Source organism: Cucumis melo, chromosome 11, assembly GCF_025177605.1.
Source record: "Cucumis melo cultivar AY chromosome 11, USDA_Cmelo_AY_1.0, whole genome shotgun sequence".
Taxonomy (NCBI): Eukaryota; Viridiplantae; Streptophyta; class Magnoliopsida; order Cucurbitales; family Cucurbitaceae; genus Cucumis; species Cucumis melo.
In genome coordinates, this window is record NC_066867.1 from 4,117,790 (window position 1) to 4,140,490 (window position 22,701).

General features: G+C 33.6%; 3 protein-coding genes across 3 annotated transcripts; 1 reads left to right on the forward strand and 2 right to left on the reverse strand.

Annotated features, from left to right (window-relative positions):
• LOC103499680 (phenylcoumaran benzylic ether reductase POP1-like) lies at positions 1-2,361 on the reverse strand. The gene is made up of 5 exons (XM_008462723.2): positions 2,088-2,361; positions 1,696-1,830; positions 1,332-1,569; positions 492-695; positions 1-378 (listed from the first exon to the last, which is right to left on the reverse strand). Exons 1-5 carry the CDS (start codon positions 2,262-2,264, stop codon positions 212-214), a joined length of 921 nt encoding a protein of 306 aa, XP_008460945.1. The 5' UTR covers positions 2,265-2,361; the 3' UTR covers positions 1-211.
• A 1,175-nt stretch (positions 2,362-3,536) lies between these two features.
• Positions 3,537-8,069, reverse strand: LOC103499679 (probable pinoresinol-lariciresinol reductase 3). Its single transcript, XM_008462722.3, has 6 exons — positions 7,925-8,069; positions 6,496-6,779; positions 6,260-6,394; positions 5,169-5,406; positions 4,860-5,063; positions 3,537-3,785 (listed from the first exon to the last, which is right to left on the reverse strand). The coding sequence occupies exons 1-6, from the start codon at positions 8,001-8,003 to the stop codon at positions 3,619-3,621; spliced, it is 1,107 nt and encodes a 368-aa protein (XP_008460944.2). The 5' UTR covers positions 8,004-8,069; the 3' UTR covers positions 3,537-3,618.
• Positions 8,070-21,662: 13,593 nt separating this feature from the next.
• LOC127143838 (uncharacterized) lies at positions 21,663-22,330 on the forward strand. Its single transcript, XM_051079051.1, has 2 exons — positions 21,663-22,070; positions 22,310-22,330. Exons 1-2 carry the CDS (start codon positions 21,663-21,665, stop codon positions 22,328-22,330), a joined length of 429 nt encoding a protein of 142 aa, XP_050935008.1.
• Positions 22,331-22,701: the final 371 nt, after the last annotated feature.

Consider the following 22,701-nt stretch of genomic DNA (forward strand, 5'->3'; position numbering starts at 1 on the left):
TTGTAGAAAAAGAACAACCAAAATTGACTTTTCTTCAAACTCTCATCCAAAACTTTGAATTATTGGTTGGTTGAGGCCATCTATAAGAACCTCTATTTTCAAATAAGAGCATTTCCTTATTATACATGAATACATAACACCCAACTGCTTAAGAGTTACACCCATTATGCCAAAATGACAAAAGTAAAAAGAAAAAAAGGAAGACTTTTCTTTAGACAAACTGGTCAAGGTATTCTTCCACAGTTGTATATCGAACATCTGGGTACAATGCTGAAGCTTCAACTCCAAAAGATGGTTCGATATCAAAATTAGTTTGAGATCCCTTCACTTGAGCAGTGTGACATAGTGCCAACTCTATATTAAGTGGATATGAAGTCTCTGAAAGAAGATGATTAGCAAAAACAAATGTGTTGCTCAGTTTTGTGATTTAGAAGCGTATAGTAGCATATAAGCATTGAATGAAAGTTTGTTGCTTTGCCTAAAAAACCCACCTCGGATTTTCTTCAATACTTCCTCCTCTGGTACATAGATTCTTTTAAGACTCTTGCCAATTTTTCTCTCCCAAAGAGACACGAGATCATTGGTTGAGTAGATGTTGGCTGGAGGCCTAAGGTACATGATTTTGTTGAGGGTTCTTGGATCATCTATCGCTCGGATTGTGTACGTTCCAACGTCTTCTTCCTTGTTGTAAATGACTTCATGAAACATAACAGAGACAGAATGAATAGGGTGAATGGCTGTTGAAACAAATTCTATACCTCCCTTCAAGAAACTAGGTACGATGTATGAATGATGGTTCATGTTGCAACCAATTATTTATAACATGTGTATATATATGTAGAAGTTTTGTTCATTAGAAGAGCTTCTTCCTTGATGCAAATCACCAGTTTGACAAACAAAACCGATACAGAATGAATAGTGTGGGAGGCTATTGAAATACCATATTGAAGACAATAATATACAGCAATTGGTTTGATGAACAAAAAGCCAAATGAAACGCATCACTATCTATTTGATTTCCAAGAAAGGTTTGGAAACCATTCAACTCAAGAAAATAGGATAAGGTATGTACAACAGTTTATCCCACAAAAGAAAAAGTTCGATTAGAACTCATGAGAACGAAGGTAATTTTTTAAATCGCCAAAAGTTTACGCTTATGGATGAAGGTAGATTTAATGTTATATCATCTAACTCGCTCCTCACTTATAAGATTGAAATATGTAAAAGTCCAGCAAGGGAAATCAATATTAATTTCTAGATAAGAATGTTAAGTTACCTATTTACTTAAAACTTAAGCTGGTGGGGAAGATAAATTTAATGATATATTGTACCTTTGGGAGTTCCATCTCCTAAGATAACGACTTTGTCTCTAGGTGGGACGCTTGCATCCGGCTGAGACAAGTTGCTAAGAAAGTAACCATCGAAAAAATTGCATACCACAAATGTATGTGGGATTCCCTCAGCTTCAACAGCCCTACGAAATTCAGCCTTTGCAGAATACATCGATTTCGCTGGCTCCACTGCATCGATATGATCCGCGTCATTACCGAACTCAGAAGGAAAGAATCTCTGTGGAACACAAATTCCAATGCTCAAAATTCCCAAAACACACAAACTCTACTAGAAAAATAGATCTTGCAGCAAAACAACCACAATCAATGACATAGTTGTAAGCAAAATGTTGAATAAGACTACCTTCACATTGCCAGCTTGCTTGATAGCAGATAGGATCTTATGTTGATGGGGAACCATATGGCCACCAAGGGTTGATATCACCACATCAACCTGCTTAATCGCCTTAACCAAACTCTCATTGTCAAAGAGATCGCCCTGTCCCAATTTTCAGAGTTTCAGCCAAATTAAACAATACCATATCCAATCAAATTCATTATGGTTCCACAGAATTCAAGAACTAATAATGTGAATAACTCAAAAGAATCAACAGTAAGCTACATTATAAGTAATCACGACTGAAATCAAATCAAACCTAAAAAAGCAAGAAAATCAGGATTACAGAATAATTCTGAGCAATGAATGAAACAAAAAAAAAAAAAAAAATCCAGAAAAATAGAGAGACATGTACTTACGAAGAGGAAATTGACACCTAAGCTTTTGAAATGATTGAGGATTCGATTCTTGGCGGGGCTTTCGAGGGAAGACCTGCGGATCAATGCATAGGTAGGATGACCAGCTTTGGCGCTAGCTTGTACTATGAATTTTCCGATGTAGCCAGTTCCACCGATGATAAGAACCTTCTGAGCCATCGGAGTAAGGAGTTAACGAGGGAGAAATAGGTGATCGGAGGACTACCGTGGAGTGCCTTTGTTCAAAAATATTTGCTTTGACCGGTGGGACTTGGAAGTGAGAAATTGGAGTGTATATATAGTGCGAAATGGAATAATAGGAAATGTCAAATTTGCCCTTCCTTCTATTTTAATTACTTTTCCCTAATATTTTCAAATTTAAAAATAGTCTTAATTTTTTGGAACCTACTTTTTACATTCTAAAAGTGTTCCATTATAAATCTTAATAAAGTAAAGAGATTAAATTGCTTCTTACAATCTCAGTTCTTTATTATTATTATTCCTCTAATAAGGGTTTTTTCTATTTAAAAAAACCCTTATTCAAAAGTGTTTTATTTAATAGGTAGCTTAAGATTCGAATTAATTTTTTTTTTTAAAATGAGGTGGCTAGAAGACACATGTGGTTGGTGGGGGAAGAAGAAAAATGGCCGCCGCCGACTTTATCGAGAGTTCTTCTAGAAGGTCAACATTGGCAACTGGTCAAACAACCTACGTACTCTCCATTTTATTCCCCCATAAAATTAAATATCCATTTATACTCTAAATTTGGAGTTCCAATAATTTTTAATTTTTTTAAAAAATAAAGAAAAACTTCATTAACTCAAACTTTGAAGGGATAAAAGTGGGCTATTATAATCTGATCAAAATATTTGGTGTTTAGGAACTAGATTAATTTAGTTTAAATTATGATATTATGTGTTAGTGCGTAGACTATTTAATTTGATAAAAAAAAATAGTAAATATTGCAATAAAGAATAAAAGAAATGATAAATGTTAAATAATAAATACCATAGCAAATTGAGAGTTTGAAATATTGTATATGTAACATATTGGAGATCTCTAAATAATATTTACCAGAGGTGGTTATTTTAGTCCTAAATAATTTTTCCTAAAAAAGATTGATCATTCCAACCCTGTCATTGTGATCTTCTATATTTTGACTTTTAATTTCAATTTAGGTAAATATTTACTTGAATTAAACAATGTTTCATTTGATAACCTCTATAATTTTATAGAAACTATGAGTTCCTTTTCCATATGCCATATCAAGAGAAGAGAGAAGATTCTTGTGTCATGTCTTGGTAACATTTCATTCCTAGTTAAGTTCCACGTTACTCTCCTTCGAATTGCGATCTCTTTTTTTTTTTTTTTTCTTTTCTGTATGCTTCTATTCTCTCAACAGAAGTTGGTTTTTCATTAAATAGAAAAAAGCTAACCGTATAAAAGCACGGATGCAAAATATTAGATTATTATTACAAATTATTATTCATGATATAAATAATAAGAACAAAGAATAGATAGAATTTGGAAACCATTACAAAAGGGTGTCCAAAAACTCACTAATCGTCGTATACTTGAGTTGTGGATATAATTTTGAACCATCAACTCCATTTGATGCCTCCATATCGAAATATACTTGATCTCCCTTTATAAATGCAGAATATACGAAGATGAACTCCATGTTGTCAGGGTAAGGAGTCTCTGCAGTCACAGTAAAGAATCAAAACAACAATAAGTGGGAGTTGGAACATCACCAGGCAGCTATACAATGCAAATACCCAATTCATTGCTAATTCAAATTCTACCAAAGAGGAAAATGAGTACCCAAAGAACCAATATCAGGTTTATCTATTAGCTACTGACACTTTTATCTGGCGTTAAAGAATTTCTAATGGATATTTGGTCCATCCAATTGGTTTATATAGCCTAGAGTTAAATGGTTTAGCAAGCTTTCATTAAGATAAAATAAAAGAAAACACCCTAGAAGGTTGAGCTTGCTTGTCCGAAGGCGGAAGAAGATCTGGATGTCTCCTCTGGAGTTGTGAGTTTGTGAGATCGTTTTAGAATTTGCTTTTTCAAGAGTTTGGTTTCAGGTTGGCTTCTTCGAGGAGTTCCAGTGGTTCAACCGGGAGTTCCTCTATCCGCTTTTTAAGGAGAAGGGTCGTTTTCTTTGGAAAGCTGGGGTGTGAGCCTTGCTATCAATTTTATGGAGAGAGAAGTAACGGAGTGTTTAGAGGAGTAGAGAGACACTCTAGTGAAGTGTGGTCCTTGGTTAAGTTTTAACAACCTTTTGGCCTTAAAATTCAAAGACCTTTTGTAACTACACTTTAGGTAACATTTTACTTAGTTGAACCTTTTTTTTCCTATGGGGTTTGGTTTTTTATCTGCCCTTATATTTTTTCATATTTTCTCAGTGGAAGTTTTTATTTCTATCCAAATATTATACATATGAAAACCATTAGGCCACTCTTAAGTACAAGTTACAGAACTTGCCGCAACTCATATTTCTTGACACCCCAATATAGGCTACTAAAAAGTGTATCTTAAAAATAATAATAAAAAAAAAAAAGCCAAGAAATTTAGAATTCCCTAAAATCAGCTGCAAATTGGATCACGAGTATTGAATCACAGCATTTATGATTTAAGTACGGTCAGCTGATGCTAAGAAACTTATATTCATTCCAATATCATTCGTGATTACTGCATAGAACAAAAGTATATGTTGTTTAACAAAGTTGCACAATTCAAGGTTCATTTCTAAACGAAATTAAGTACCTTCAATTTTCTTTAGCAGCTCCTCTTCTGATACATAATTCTTCTCAAGCTTCTTCCCAATTTTACTCTCCCAAATCTCAACCAATTCATTCAAGGAATAAACATTTCCTTCAGGCCTTAAATAGACTACCTTGTTCAATGTGCGTGGATCATCCACTGCACTAATTGTTAAAGCAGCAACATCATCGACCTTCATAAAAACACCTGCAGTGTGATCACAAAGCCACAACTAATCGAAAAACTTAGGATTGTACTTATTAACATCCAAAAAAAATCAATGTGTAATAGTGAGTTTTTTTGTAGACAAACCTTTGGTATTTCCATCACCAAATATTGTCACCTTATCCCTTGGAGGGCTTTTCATGCCTGGTTGAACAAGGGAAGGAAGTAAATAACTTGTAAAAAAATTGCAAGAAACTATGGTATATGGAATGCCTTCAGCTTCAACCAGCCGACGAATTTCGGCTTTGCGGGAATAGAAGTCATAATCCATGTTTAAGATTTGAACCTTATCAGGATCAAGTCCAAATTCTGATGGAATAAACCTCTGCAGCAGCATAATCAAACAAACAACCATAAATATTTGTGATACCAAATAATCTATCAAATAAATATCATTCAAATTCCAACAAGTAAGATCATGAATTGCAGATTATATCACCTTAGGGATGTGATCTTACATAGAAATACATCAAAATCAATCCACAATGAAAAGTGTGTAATTGTAATGAGCCTCAATTGCAAATGTAATTGGATTGCTTTTGATCACATTTACCTAAATACTTTGCAAATGTAATCTGTCTTAAAAGGTTACCGTTATCGTGGCCGTTTCAAATCAATCAATAATGGTAATGTTTTTTTTAGAAAAAAAAAAGAGAGAGAAACATTTCATTGATAAATATTATAAGGGGAAAATCCGAATCACCAATAGATGATTACAAAACAGTGCGCCGATTATTGACTATGGAAGATAAGCTATAATGAAAGAAAGGGTGCTGAATTTTGCACCAGGAAAAAGGGGAAGACAAAATCAACTTCATAAAAAGTATCAATCGGTAACGGAAACAATATGCTCATGTAATTTTCAATTGCAATTGAATTGACTACCATCCGCTGCTCAATCAAATTGCAGGTTTCAATTACAGACTCGGAAGTGAGCCTCGTAACTCATTACAATTACGGAACACCGGAAAATAACATCAAACTCAATCAAACGAGACCCACTTTTCATATTATTAGGTTGTAAACGTGAACTAATCTAAAACCTTAACGAACAGATTAACACAAAAAATTTCCTAAGAGTACTAATTCAATGCCGTCGCAGTGGTGGATTTTAAATTTTTAATAGTGTCTAGCAGAAATGTGGTGGAACTAAATCAAATCAACGAATATTTACTTACCTTAATGGAGCCAGATTGTTTGATGATTCGAATCAGAGGCTTCTGTTCCGACACCTGTTTAGAGGAAACAGCACAGATGACTACATCCACTTGATTAACAGCTTCCACAAGGCTAGCTTCGTCGTCCAGAGAACCCTAAATAGTTAAAATGATTCAAAATCTGCATCTCCAGCAAGAAACGACTGAGGAACAATAATTCCATAGTTCAAGAATGAGAAGAGGAGGAGGAGAGAAACCTTAATGAATTTAACTCCAGCATCGGAGAGAGCTCGGAGCTTGTCTAGTTTGTGAGGTGAAGAGAAAGTAGAATCTCTGATGAGAGCAAATGTAGGGTGAGAAGCATTGCAGCTGGCTTGAGCCAAATGGAACCCTAGATAACCTGTTGCTCCGACGATCAGAATCTTGCTTTTCTCCTCCATTATCGAGTTGAATTGGAGACGTGTGGCAGATTCCACCGGCGACGATGAAGAATCTGACGGTATGGAATTTGGAGCTCCCCGCGGTGGTTTCACCCAATAATCTAAAATCAGAAGTGAAAATGAGATGAAAATTATTATTTCATTTAAATACTACTTTGGTTTATTTTATTTAAAAAACTACTTGATAACGTTTGATTAGAATAAATCAGTGGAACTTATGTGATTACCTTTGTTGACTAACTGTGTTGTATAATTGTAATGAAATGTGGATGGAACTCACAACCAAATTCATGGATCAACAAATGTAGTTAGATATGATTCTTGATAAATATTGTTATTTTTAGACCCATTTGTGGCTACATTAAACTCATCCTTGGTCTCTCTTAGCTCTTATTTTAATAAATCCACTCGTGACATAAGTTGCTATAGTTTATTCTCAATCCTTTTTCTTTTTATCACAAAGGTTGTAAGAAAAAAAATCTATCGTTATAAAGGAAATTGTAATTAATAAATACAAGCAAAAAAATAAGTGATAATTATCTATGTAATCTAACTTAATCATTGAAGAGGAATAGAGTGAAATTAATGTTGAGAGAAACTTGAAGATATGGGACATATTTTGGAGAATGGAGAGAGTTATACTTGAATTTGGTAGAGAGAGGTTGAGATATGAAACTTGGTATGGAGGTGAAAATGAAAAGGTGAGGACTTTGAATCTCCTTTTTTTTTCTTTTATTAGTTTTTTATATAATCATTGTTGCAATTTCTCAAACTTAATTTTCCGAAGGTCAAAGTAGAGTAATGCGAATTAAGGATTAAAGTAATTAATGTTTGTTTGGACATCGTCTCTTAGTAAAAAATTAGACAAATTGTTTAGATTAATAATTAATTTGTTTTTATGGATATAAAAGGATATAAAAGACGATGTCAAAGAAATTCGTGGATATTTTATATTAATGTCAAACTCTTTAATTTATCGATGTTGACATATAGATGAATATTTTCATATTCCTGACTCACTTTGACTCTCAATCTCATTCCACACGACATCTCTTTCAAACAAAAATAAATAATATTTTTAAAGCTTTTGAATAGAAAAACGAAAACATAAAATATAACGAAATCAAACTAACGAAATAAACAAAGGAGAACGAGTGTACAAAAATGACAATGAATAAAGCTATAGGAAAGCAATCAAATCGTAGAAATAGGAACACGTAGAATGGCTACAAATTAAGAGTGTTACCTCGAAAATGTGTAGTGCGAAATGGACAAACTCTTGGGTGATAAGTACGTGAGAGGTTGAATTGTGGCTTGAAATTCATGCAAGTTCTAAGTATCAAATGGTTATTCAAAGGAAATTTGGGTAAATATTTTGAAGGCGATGAATACAAACATTGGAGATTGAGAGCCATAACTTAATGGTAGAATTTGCTACAAAAAACACATTTGAATCCTTTAGAGAGGAAATGAAGAATTTTAGGTTATTAAATAAGAAAAGAAAAAAAGAGATCAAAAAAGAGGAATTTGTTCCAAATCAACACTAAGAAGCATTTAAGATAAGCATTAAGCAAGAATGACATAGTCGATCGCAGGAGAAAGTCAAAATCATTAAGTTTCCAAATCAGGATTTCAAATTCATTATATTATTAAAAAGAAGTGGCTAAGGGATAAAATTATTTTTACTCTACCTTCTAATAAATTCGTAAAATTACAATCATATCATATATTTTAAGATAATTATATCTTATCATACTCTTGAATATGGTAGAAATTCAACTACGTAGAAGGAAAAACAAAGGTTGACCGTGGACGACCCTATATAAGAGGCTCCTAAAGGACCTAGCTGGATGAGGCTTTTTCTTTCAGTTGCCTTTCTTTCAGCTGATTCAGTCGCTACGCGTAGGGGTCGCTATCGCAAACATTGACTTGGAGCCCTTGCCCTTGAGTCGTCTGCTTCGAAAGTTCTTGTTCTTCGATCAGTCTGTTCATTTCTTTGATAGGCTTGATTCTTTCATTGCCTTTTCCCGTCTTTTTTCTTGCAAAATGGTCCTTTACAAAACCTTAAGAGTCGATCTTCTTCGAACCTTCGTTCTTGTGACTAAGTGAAAGAATCATTTTCGGATTACTTTTTCTCCTTCTAACAAATTGTAAATCTACAGTTTTATTCTATGTTTAAGACCACCCTTAATTGTTCTTTTAAAGTATATATATAAAAGGAAAGCTCGTTGATTTTTTTTTCTTTTTTTTTTTTAAATTGATGTATGCTTTTTCATTATTTAATTAAAATAAGTTACTTTTTCAAAGTCTCACATTCTAACCTGCTATTATTCCAGAGATAAAATGTTTAGAATATTAAAGATTAGGGACCTTTTTTAAAAATAGCAAAATCTTTAAATTATTTACAAAATATAACAAAATTTATCCAACTATTTATAATCCATCTGAAAATTTTGCTATATTTTGTAAATAGTTTCATTTTTTGTCGATGTAAATAAACTTTCTTCAACCTTTATTTACAAATATTAATTGATATTCTATCCTACTTAAGTTTGCTTTTCTTCTTTTTACTCATTATATTTTATTTTGTTTCTATAACTTTTATTAGTAAATGGTCCTACTTCCTTTATTTTGTCTTTTATCACTTTAGATTAAATACATAAAAATATTGTTGGTGATTACGTAGATTTATGGAATTGGTTAGGATTCTTTCTCAAGGTTGTTTCCATCAGCTTGTTATGATTAATTAAGGTTTGGAGTTTTTATTTTGGTTGAATTTTAATTGTTTTATTTGGAAATAAATTGGTGAAGTTTTGTTGTTAAAGATTAAGGTTGGTTGGTTAAGGAGAGAGAGGTGAGGATTTAATTAGGGAAAAGAAAGAAAGAATTATTTTTTTAAGGGAGAGAAAAAGGGGGGATTTGATGAGATTTGGAGAAGGAGAGAGAAGGTGGAGTTATCAGGGGTTTAAATTATTCGGTTTCTGCTTTTCCAGCCAAGCCGCCAAGCTTTTTGGAGCCACCTAGTTTTTGGTCCTTCCTCGCGTGTCCTTGGTAAGGTTTTGGTAAGTTAGTTGGGTTTTTGGCATACCCGACGAAGAGTAATTTTGGTATTAAATAATTTAATTTTGGATTAAATTAAATTATTTTTCTGAAAGGGTCGGTTGGACCAATTGGAGTTGGAGCGTGGGATTCCTCGACTTAAAGGAATTATTGCAACCTTGATTTTGGGTAAGTTGCTTCAAACGACTCTTGGACTCTTTTTCCTTGAAGGTTAGGTTTTAATTGTTGTTTCTAACCATTTAGGGCCCCACTGCTTGGAAAGCACATCTTTTTTCTTGTTGTTAGGACTCGTCGAGCAAATCTCCAGGTAAGAGATTCCTACTACTAGCTCTGTGATTAGAACCATGAGACCACGTACACCTCTAGTTATGCATGTTAAGGACAAGACTGTATAACACATGTAATTAATGAGAGCATGCTGTGACTGATGATGTGGTTATTATGATGACATGGTTAATGTGTTGACGGCTGATTATGACTTGTTATGATGACTCGGTTAATGTGTTGACAGCTGATTATGACTTTTATGTTTGGTTGTGGTGATGAGATGTGATATGATTACATGATGATGCTATGTATGTGTATGCTATGGTTAGGGTGTATGTTAGCTTCTTATTAGAATCGTACCCACATGGGTGTCCTTCGGGATCACCACCTTTATGACACAGACATGGTGGAGAGACCCGACGTGGTCGCTCCCACTTATGACTGCGTAGTCTGACGGGATTACCAGTCTGACATTGACATTGACATAGACATGACGTGAGTGATCCGACGGGACCGCTCACAGCCCGAGCGTCTTAGGTATTCCCTTGGGAATTACCAAGGACCAGCTTGTCCTTACGGGGGTGCATGTTGCACGTGTTTGAGGACGTGCCAGTTTTTGGGTACCAGTTTCAAGACTCTAATATGAAGTTAACAGGCACCTAGTGGGACTAGTAGTGGGTCCCTTACTGAGTATTTTATACTCACTCTCTCCATGTCATGTTTTTCAGGTAGAAGCCGAGGTAGGGGTAAAGGCAAGCTGGCGAGCGACCAAAAGTGACCGTGGCAAGCCATAGGGATTTCTGCTTCCGCTTACACCCCGTTTTAGACATTTAGTACTTGAGTTTTATTTTCTTTCTTATTTACTATTTCATTTCTTTAAAAGTAGACAGGGCCCGAGTAGGATTTTTATATTTATTTACATTTTTCATATTACCCTGATTTGATTTTATAAATAAAATTCTGAAGTTTAATTCGTTTTAACTAAACTTTATGGCTTAAATCATGTGTTTTACATTTAGTAATGACTTCGGCTCAGTATAAGGAGTTGGGTCGTTAGAAAAATATAGAAGATAGAACAAATCGATAAGGGATTGAGTTAAATACATTTATAGAAGTCTGGGATTGAAGGGGAGATATTCCTTCTTTAGTTATGATTATTATGTTTTTACATATTAAGTTTTGATGAGTCAGTTCTAGGTCAACACATTGATTAATGAGTAAAGTGTTTTATCTCCAGTTATAACTGTGTATTCAACAATTACTCTATGAGCAATATATATGATCTTCTATCCTGGGTCTAAGGCCACCCAGATATAGATGATGAGTCATCATACTGGGTTACCAAACTCTATTGTGTTAGCTGTTTTTTTATTTGTTCCTTTAATTGAGTTTATTGCTAGTAACTGTGCGTATAATTATCAGTTATAACTAAGAACCCTTCATTTCTTAATTGGTACCAGAGCAGGTGCGTGAAGATCATCTACCTCATGGACATAATACGTGAAGGAAACTCAACCACTGGACCACCAGTGTTAGATGAAGCAAATTATAGATATCGAAAAGCGCAAATGACTGCATTTCTTATATCTCTGGAAATCAAGTGTTGGATGGTCGTTCTTGTTAGATCGAAGCCTCCTATTGAAACAGATGAAGCTAGCAAAGTGACTCGAAAATCAGAACTTATTTGGTCAAGTGCTGAGGATGAGGCTGCTGTTGGAAATTCTCGAGCATTAAATGCACTCTTTAATGTCGCAGATCAAAATGTATTCAAATTGATCAACACATGTAAATTAGCCAAAGAAGCCTAGGATATCTTCAAAGTTGCATATAAAGGAACCTCGAAGGTGAAGATATCTCGACTGCAGATTCTAACCTCTCGGTTTGAATTCCTGCAAATGACAGAAGAAGAGACAATTGTTGAATTCAATGTTCGGGTACTGCACATTGCAAATAAGTCAGATGCTTTAGGAGAAAAGATGTCTGAAGCTAAACTTGTGAAAAAATTCACTGTCCAACTTCTCTCTTTGCTCAGCGAGCTCGTGCTGTTGTTGTAGAAACGACTTTGATCTGTTGCTATGATTGTAAGGTTGCTTCCGTCTAGCAGTCTTGTTTGTCCATGATTGCTCCTACATGAAAAAAATTATATTATTTATTTCTTATACATATTAAAAGTTGAGATCATAATTAACCATGACAAAGGGTTCAGTTGCTCACCTAGAATGCACGACTTATGTATTGGTCACAAAGAAAATGTCAATCCTCATCACGTCCCACCAATAGGTGTGGTTATTGTACTTTTTGAAGTGCTTGTGACAGTCGTCCCAAAACTCTTTAAAGGTGTTGAGCATCTGATGCTCGACAAACCTATTCATTGCTTGATCATTGAAATTAAGCACAAAAAACCACTACACATTACAAAAACAACACATTAGCTTGGTTAACTTAAATATGTTTCAAATGAAATCATAAATGTGTAGTGGACTTACCTGGAGGTCAACTTTGACAACCTCGATGTATTCTCTACCTATGTCTGCCCACTTAAGGCAGCAGACGAATATCTTTCGTACACACATGCCTATCGCCTGACTGAAGCGAACAACGTGTGGGGAAATAGGTTTTTCTGTACCAGGGGTGATCATCATCGAAATCTGCCCATTGGCTGCAACATAACGCTCAACTCTAAGTGTCGAGACTACACACGTCTTCTAGGAGTCGGAGTCGCAAATGGTTGAGAAGACAACCTTGCTCAATAAATTATAAGAACATATAATGTTAAAAAAACTTGAAATAATCCTAAGTTAAATGTATACCATTATTAGACTTACTCGAATTGTCACCCACCGACGACGACCTCCCGCAAGGTTATCTAAATCGTCTGCAAACTCAAGGAATATAGCATTTGTCTCGAGGAAATTAGTGCATGAGAATGACGACATAGTACATGTGGACATAGAAAACAAACATTCAATAAGTAAATACCAACATATAGCTAGAATTAAAATATATAAACTATGTAAATATATGGGTACGTGGTTCGTCATTATAATTTGTCGTCGTCGCTTGTTCCGCTTGCATGTGACAAGTGTTCATCCACATCGTTGATAAAGTCGTCAGTGACATGACGCATATGATACACCTAGTTTCTTCCTCAAAATTTTCTGTATAAAGCTTAATGACTCTCCATGATATACTCATTCTGTGCAGTTGGGGGATATTCCAATAGTCAATAGATGTCGTTCCACATCCTCCAGTGAGTTTCAATTTAAGTTCATACATCTCTTGCATGGACACCTTATTCGTCCGTAGGCATCAACGTGAAACTTGGAAAATTCTAAGAATTGGGTCACTCCCTCTCTATACTGAAGAGAAAACTTAATTCTAAGTTTCATCCAACCATTTGTCCATCATTTAAGTCCCTAAAACATAAATAGGTTTGATTAGATACATATTCCTCCCTCTCACATCCTAAACTTACTCCCCTAAATATATAATCTCTCAAAATTTTCATTAAAACTAACTTCAAACTATAGAGGCTACAATAACTGCAGAATAACCAACCTAATTATTAACCACAAAGAATTTCAATCTTCACATCATACTCACCCCTTCCAATAATGCTACCTTACAAGCTATCCTATTATTACCTCTTCAAACCCGTAGAAATACAAACAAATTCAAAACAAAAAAAGTTACCATAACTGTACGATAGTCATACCAAATCAACAACAAAGTTATTCAAAACTACTAAAAAATAAACTATTAGAATTGAACTAAAGGCTACCATAACTGTAGGATAGCCAAAACAAATCTTAACACATATTACAGAATTTATAACACAATAATAGCCATTGCCCCCCTCCCACCTCAAATTTTCAACCCTAATCCCTCAAAATTTTAATTCAACCCCCCTTCAAAATTGCAATTCAACCTTCCCCCTTCAAATTTTCAATTCAACCCTCCCCACAAAATTTCAATTCAACCCTCCTTCAAAATTTCAATTCAACTTCCTCTCCACTTCAAAATTGAAATTCAACCCTCCTCCTTCAAAATTTGAACTCAACCCCCCCCCCCTCTAATTTTCAATCCATTCCCTTCAAATATTCAATTAAACTCCATTCCCCCTCTTCAAATTCAACCCACACATTCAAAATTTCAATTCTTCAAATCAATTTCTCAAATACCCCCTCCCTTTCAACCCACATTCAAAATTCTCATTTCAAAAACCAAGATCTATTCCTTAATCGAGAACGACGTTGAGAGTAAGGAGATTTTCCGATGCAACACGAAAACGTCGAGAGATCTCCTTACTCTCGATGTCGTTCTCGACGAATAACTTATGGCGTCAGGATCTCGTATTACTACTCGATGCACCAAAAATAGCATCGGGAGCTCCCCTTACTCCCGACGAAGTCTCTGATACCATGCAGGATGCCTCGGGAATATCTATTTAACATAATTAATGTTCAAAAATTTCTAATTGATAGTTCCTGACACATGCATGCCGTGTCGAGATAAGTTATTATCCCCGACGACCTAGACCCAGATGTCTAAAATGTTGTCCTCTTTCTCGACGTTTCTATCATGCCGTCAGAAAAAGGTCATTCGCCCGACGTGTAAAAAGTAGCATCAGGATTATATGTATTTTCTAACGTTTGTTCTTTCGACGCCTTTTTTGCATTGGGAGAACCTCGATTTCTTGTAAAATGAAGAACAACAAAGATTTTGAAGGGGACGAAGCCTTTCTGCAACCAATGGAATATTTTGAATCAGACGAAGGTAAGGAACGTATGAAGAACTTGAAGGTTTTGAAGGTGATTTTGAAGTCGTTCTACAAGAATCCTTTTCGGTGGAACCAACGTGGAAGAGAAGTTAAGGAATGGAAAATATAGTGTTCAAAATCGTGAAGATCTTTCAAAATTTTCTAGGGTTTCAAAACGTGAAATATGCGGAAACTTTTGAATGCCTGCATGATTTGAAGGAGATGTGAAACTGTTGCAAAGCTTATGTGGAGCTTTGATGGTGATTTGTGTTATTTTTTGGTTTTTGAATGGAAATTAGAATTTTCATTTAATTACAGTGTATTTTGTGTTTATTGAACAATTGTATTTAAGATTCAAGTTTGTGACTTAAGTATGGGCATTTAAGACATTGCTCAGCAATTTTTTTTCCAAATTTTTCTGTTTTGCTATTTTATCAATTTAAAAATAAATTTGTCATTTATACAAAGCGAACCTCATATTTTTCCATTATTCTTGTCAACTCTTTTAAAAATTAGGCTCATAGTCTAGACTTATTACGTTTTCAAAAAAATGGCAAAAAAAAAAAGATCCCGCCCATGAAATGTCAAAAAAAAGTATGGATCATACACCTGTTACGCACCTGATACTTAAGATGTTCCAATTCCCAACGGGGATGAGGCCCTCCCCAAATGAGGTGGGGAATGAGGGAGGAAGTGGAACAAAATTCTCATTCCTCGCCACCACTCCAGCTAGTATCAATTTATTTATTTACTATAATTATTTAATCTTATGTTGTTGTTATTATTATATAAATTTTACATTATATATAGAGGTCTTTTAAAAAAATATAATAACTTCGAAAACGGAATAAGCTCATAGGCCCACAATGAGAAATACTAAACATGCCCCACGATTAATTGTCACCCAGCGGGGTAATATATTTGGTAAACGATCGTTATAGCTATTCTTTCCAAAACGATCGTTTACATTTGGTTATTCTTTGTTACACGATGGTTTAGATTTAATCATTTAAATTTGGGTAACCAAATCTAAACGATTTTTTTCAAGATTTTTTTGTAGACAATCATTTAAATTTGGTACACCATTGTTTAAATTGGATTGTTTAAATTTTGGTACGTAGCCAAATCTCAACGATTTTTTTTTAATTTTTTTATTACTATTTGTTTAGATTTGATCGCTACCCAAATTTAAACGATTTAAAAAAAAATATTAGTTCACCTTTAGATTTGGCTATTTTTAAACACCATCGTTTAGATTGGGCTATCCAATATTCCAACGATTTTTTTCACGATATTTTATATTTGGCACATAATCTTAAACAACCAAATAACAGTTTGAAAAAAATAAAAAAAAAATTGGAGAAGAAGAAAAAGGATGATGGAAAGGAAAAGAAAAATTGCAAAAAAAAAAAAGGAAGGAAGGGCAAAATAAAATATTTTAAAAAATTGCAGATAAAAAAGATAAAAATGAGAGAAAGAGAAGAAAGACGATGTAAAGGAAGGACAAACCTTGAATATTTTTAAAAAAATTGCCAGGTCATGGTTTCTTTACATTTAAAAAATTTTATCTTTTATTTACATTTAAAAAAATTTATCGTTTATTTGTTAAGATAATAAATATGTCTAAATTGAATATTTAAGTTTAGATTATATATGTGAATAATTTGATTTATATTTATTTCTTTTAAACTAAAAAATATAATTAGTTTTTACGCCAAAATTTGAGTAATTTATTTTATAAATTCAAATTGTCAGTAAAATCTAACTTTAATAAACAATTTAGTTATAGAGTTAATTATTTAATTAAAATTTTCCAACATTAGTGATTTAAATTTATTGATTATATATATATATATATATATATATATATATATATAACAAGGAAAATTCTCTCGGGGAAGTGTCTCCCCCAATCCCCGTGGAGAATTTCAAGGGGATGGGAAATGAAATGGGAAGTGGGGACGGGAATGGGGAATGACATCCTCGACCTACCTCTTCGTTATCTCTACTTAATACGTATTTAATACACACGATATTCTTCATACACAGTTAATATACTCTCAATGAAGCTTGTTGATTTTTTGGATGGTCACATGTGATTATGGTGATTATATTTTGGGTTAGATACACAGGTTTTGTTAATATATTTTACTGATATACTAAATATAGGCGAAAGAAAAGTTTTGATATGGTACACCTTTTAGGCTACACATATTTTGTTTATATTAGACATCGATGGAAAAGTTGGGATATTTTGTTAAGCACGTAATGACCAACTATATGGTTCATTGATATATGCAATTTGTTAAAATATAGTTAGTTCTTTGATGAAAAGTTTGAGTTGATTTAATTGTTCCATTAATGTGTAGTTTAGCGTATTTGTGCATTGCTTTACTTATGTCGTCGTTGTTGGACTTCAAAACAAGTGCAACATAAATTATATGGATATTTTAAAATATATGATTTTTCATTTGAAAAAAAAAAACCTTGATATACAAAGCGTGTCAAGAGTAAACAAATTCTTGACATGTAGAAAATGTCAACAAACCTTATATACTTGATGTGCATAAACTGTTGTTGAATAAGAAATTTTGGAACCAATCACAAATTGCCACATCATTTACTAAAATAATTATATTTGGGATTAACTAAAAATTGACATGTGTCCCAAATTAAATTTAAAGACAAATTGGACAATTCTAATGATGTCACGTGTCTTTATTATGACAATTTGGTCAAATTAATTATTTTGGTTCAATTAAATATTATTCAGTTAGGCTAAAATTCAATTGAGTCAAAAAATAAGCTTAATTTAGCCTAACATAAAATTGTTGGGGTTGATGCCCTAAATCTCGTGGTCTTGTAGTTTGTAATTGTATATATAATACAAACTTTTTATTTATCTAATAAAATAAAGTGTTTTATTTTATTTGATATTTAGTTGCATTAACTCACAAAACCAATAAACTAACATCCAAGGTTATCTTCTGTAACCTAAACATGTATGTAGAGACATACAAGTGGATCATGTTTAAGTGATAACCTAAATGGTCTGTAGTAAATGGATAAGGCTGGATACCTTATCCTGGTGACACTACGAATACGGTCTGCTTTGTAGTTGTTACAATTGTTCTAAAGTGCTACAAATGATTTGATCCTAATCATTTATGTCGAGACATTAGAGCGGGGGTATTCTATACAAAGAGTTTGTATAAGACCGGACCATGAAATGAATAGTCTCTCTTATTAACACCGTTACTAGTTGAGACTACATTTCACCAGGATGACTATAGGTGACTTGACCTGAATCTTGAGTGAGTTGTGAACTCCTGCCTATGTAGGCGATCCTTTGATTTGTATGGGTGAGAGTGGCCTATGTAGCCGACTCAATATGCCTACCATTTTGGGGATTCGTCTGAATGGGGAGCTGGGAACGCAGCTACACAAGAAGGAATTTACTCCTTCTCTATAGATGGAGTAAGTAGAGAATTTGCTCTCTTAAGGGTTGATTTCAGGGCTTGAACAATGTGGCGCCACACCCTCTCTTGGCCTGAGAGGAGTTCAGTTATAGTAGGACTATAATTATTGTTCATTAGAGGAATCAATGGTACTTAAGGAGTTAGATGTAACTACAGGGGCAAAACGGTAATTTTTGGCCTAGCTGTACTTACGAGCAATTTGTGAAGGGTCATTGCACTGTTGATTGGTTATATCTAATGGACACAAAAATATATCTACAGTTAGAAGAGTGCAACTATTAGTCTTTAGTGGAATGACTAATAGTTAATGAATAGAGATTAAATTTAATTAAAGAGTTTAATTAATTAATCTCATTTCATTAGAGCTTCAATCTGTAGGTCCATAAGGTCCCCTTGTTAGCTCAATAAGGATAAATGAGAATCAAATTTATTTTGGTTTAATTTGAATTGTTCAAATTGATTAAAGGGAATAAATTGTATATGATACAATTAATATAATTTATTTGATACATTATAATGTAAAGTTTTTTATGAGAGAAGTTAATATTTGAATATGATTCAAATAATAATAATAATATGAATGAGATTCATAAATAAACTATAGGTTAAAATTGAATTCGATTCATATTAGAACTATAGATTATATGAGAGATCTAAATCATTGGTTATATTATATATGATATAATATATTTGTAATTAAATTTATATTAATTTTATGTTATATGAGATATAATATATATTAATTAAATTTATATTGATTTTATTTAATTTAATTAATATATATATATATATATATATATTAATATATTTAAATAGAATAGAATAACTCCCTTGGGAGTTATTCTACGTGGGAAGGATGGGGAAGTTATTTGATAACTTCCCCCTCCATTGTTGAGATTTGTTTTAAAAGAAAATAAAAAGAAAGTTTTTTTTAAAAAACAGCGAAAACAATCTTACGATCTCTCTGTATCCCAACAAAAGAAAATTCTCTCAAAAAGCTTCTTCCCTCACCAAAATTACAGAAGCCCACAACTCCCTGTGATTCTTTACTTGGAGAATAACGAGGAAGATTTTGTGGTGCCAAGCTTGGAAGAAGAATTGAATTGGTTCTACAAAGGTCAGTTTATTTTCACTTTTTCCATGAAAAGCATGTTTATTATTTTTCTTTGAATTTATTGGTTTCATAAATTGAATTTCACTCGCACGGGCGTTCATAAGCTTTCGTTTTAGGAATTCCATTCCTTCAAATGGTATCAGAGCCAGATCGTGCAATTGTTTTTTTTTCAATTTTTTTTGAAACAAAATTCAAAGAAAAGGTGGGTATTTTTTCTCTGCATTGTTGTATGTGGGTTTGCAAAATAGATGTTTTCGATTTTGGCACCTTAGATTACAATTTTTTTTATTTTTCATTAATTTGATTGATGTAAGGGGCTGTTGTTTTGGCCATTTTAATTCTGTAATCGAGTCTGTAAGTCCATGTCGTTCGAGGCAAGTGTTGCTGGGTTGATGAACGATTTTCGGAGGCGTTACGGAGTTTTTTTCCAGTTCGTACAGATTCAAATCTGTACAGAGTTGCAGCAGATTTTGTTATTAAAAAAAAAAAAAAAACAAAACAAATATATCCTTTACGCGCGTCTTTCAAACATCGAGGATTGCTTCCTGGTGCAGTGGCTGGTTGTCCATTTCTGTTGCAAGAGGTCGTGGCTTCGAGTTCCAGATTGTGCAGTTTTTCATTTTTTTTTGGTTTTAATTAATTAAATTAATATAATTTGATTATATTAATTTGATTATTTTTTTAGGAGTGCCAAATTCGGTCTATTTTGCTTTTAATCTTTTATTGCATGTGATGTTTTATTAAACTAATTATATACATAATGTATGTCATATAGTTTAAAATCCCACCTTAGGATTATAATTATCATGCATCATACTTAAATATAAGTGTTGTATTTTAGTTGCATGATTTTCTAAGCATGCTCATGCATCATATTTAATATAATTGTTATATTATATGATAGCATGTATAATTAATATATCCATGCATCATCCTATAATTTAACATGTTGTATTATATAGTTTGATTGATGGATGTTTTTATTTTCATTGCATTAATATAATTGTTGTATTGTGTGATGAAAATGAAAATGCATTGAGCATGTCATTACTTAGAGAATATATATATTAAATGACATTAGAATTGCATGTTTATAGATTTTAATTATTTTCTTTCCTTATAAGTGTTATAAGTTTATGAATTTAGAATTAAAATCTATAATAAAGAGTTGCATGCTAACATAAGGTCACAATTAGTTTTAAATAGTTTAAAATTAATTCACCTAGACCTTAATGAATAATATTTCTAATGAGATTAGAAATAGGGTTAATCTTTTCTCGTTTTATTAGGATTAAAATGATATCAATAAAAGATTAAATTTATAAAATATTTGTCTATAAGGGACCTTTGTCTAAGGAAGGTTCTGTCTAGGCTGGGGTACTTAAGCTGACGGTAACGGAACACCCCTACCTGGGAACTGACCTGGAAGGTGAATTAGTCAAACATTTTATAAGCATACAATACATGATTATATTTATCAAAGTGTTTGATGAACAATAATCATATATTGTTAAACTATCCAATATAAGAGTTATATTGGGCCAATTTAACAATGGACTTAGATAAATAATTAGCCGTATTTTCTAAGTTGTTTTTTTTTAAGTAAAACACTAAGTGGGAGGAAATGAGGTATATGATACTTCATTTTTCTTTTCATGTTTCTCCTTAAACATTCACACCGTGAGACTTATGCTCGGCCTCGAGGCACCTTTGCTTGTGTCCCCCTACGGATGGTGTTTGTGTAAGTCAATAACAAGGTGAATGGAGATAGTGTTTATAGTAAGTGGGAGAGGGATGTGTGTCAACACATCCCGCGGTCTCTTTCATTAGTTTTAAGTAAATTCTCATGCTTGGCCTTGAGGCACCTTTGCTTGTGTTCCCCTACGGAAGGTGTTTGCATTAGATTTTACTCAAACTCCAGAAATGGATAAGATTTCTTTAGTTTTTGCTCCAATCGGTTTTTTTCCCTACGGATTACTTATTGGGGCGGAACTCTAGAATCTAAAATGAAAGGTTACACTTACAAGAAATTTTTAAGTAAGTTAATCATTTCTTGACTAAACAATGATGACTAACTATTATAGGAATAAGAGTTATTCTAGTGTAATATTTAGTTGAGATTGTCTCAATTTAGTGAAGGGATAATTAATCACCTTACGGAGATTTTTATCCTACCTCACTGAAGCATCATTGCAAAATAGATATCACTTAGGATAGATTAAAATTTTGCTAAATTGATTGGTTTTATATGGAAAATGCTAGTATAACTAATATAAATAAATTGAATGTTTTCAGTAATTTGATAATGACGAGTGCTACTTTGAATATGCTGGCTGCTGATAAACTTAATGGCAATAATTATGCATCTTGGAAAAATACTATCAACACTGTGCTAATCATCGATGACCTTAGATTTGTCCTAGTTGAGGAGTGTCCTCAAGTCCCAGCTGCTAATGCAACTCGAACTGTTCGAGAACCATATGAGCGTTGGGCCAAGGCAAATGAAAAAGCCCGAGCATACATCTTGGCAAGCTTATCTGAAGTATTGGCCAAGAAACATGAATCAATGCTCACTGCTCGTGAGATTATGGACTCCTTGCAGGAGATGTTTGGTCAGGCCTCTTATCAGATCAAGCATGATGCTCTGAAATACATTTATAATGCCCGTATGAATGAGGGAGCCTCAGTGCGAGAACATGTTCTCAATATGATGGTTCATTTCAACGTGGCAGAAATGAATGGGGCTGTCATCGATGAAGCCAGTCAGGTTAGCTTTATTTTGGAATCTCTGCCAGAGAGTTTCCTGCAATTTAGAAGCAATGCTGTTATGAATAAGATTGCTTATACCCTTACCACCCTTCTCAACGAGCTACAGACTTTTGAGTCTCTGATGAAAATCAAGGGACAGAAGGGAGAGGCAAATGTTGCTACTTCCACAAGAAAGTTCCATAGGGGTTCGACCTCAGGAACTAAGTCTATGCCTTCTTCATCTGGCAATAAGAAGTGGAAGAAGAAGAAGAAGGGTGGCCAAGGAAATAAAGCTAACCTCGCTGCTGCTAAAACGACCAAGAAAGCCAAAGCTGCAAAGGGAATATGTTTCCATTGCAACCAAGAGGGACATTGGAAGAGAAACTGTCCCAAGTACTTGGCAGAAAAGAAGAAGGCTAAACAAGGTAAATATGATTTACTAGTGCTAGAGACTTGTTTAGTGGAAAATGATGATTCAGCCTGGATAATAGATTCAGGTGCCACTAATCATGTTTGTTCTTCATTTCAGGGAATTAGTTCCTGGCGGCAGTTGGAGACTGGAGAGATGACGATGCGAGTTGGAACTGGGCATGTCG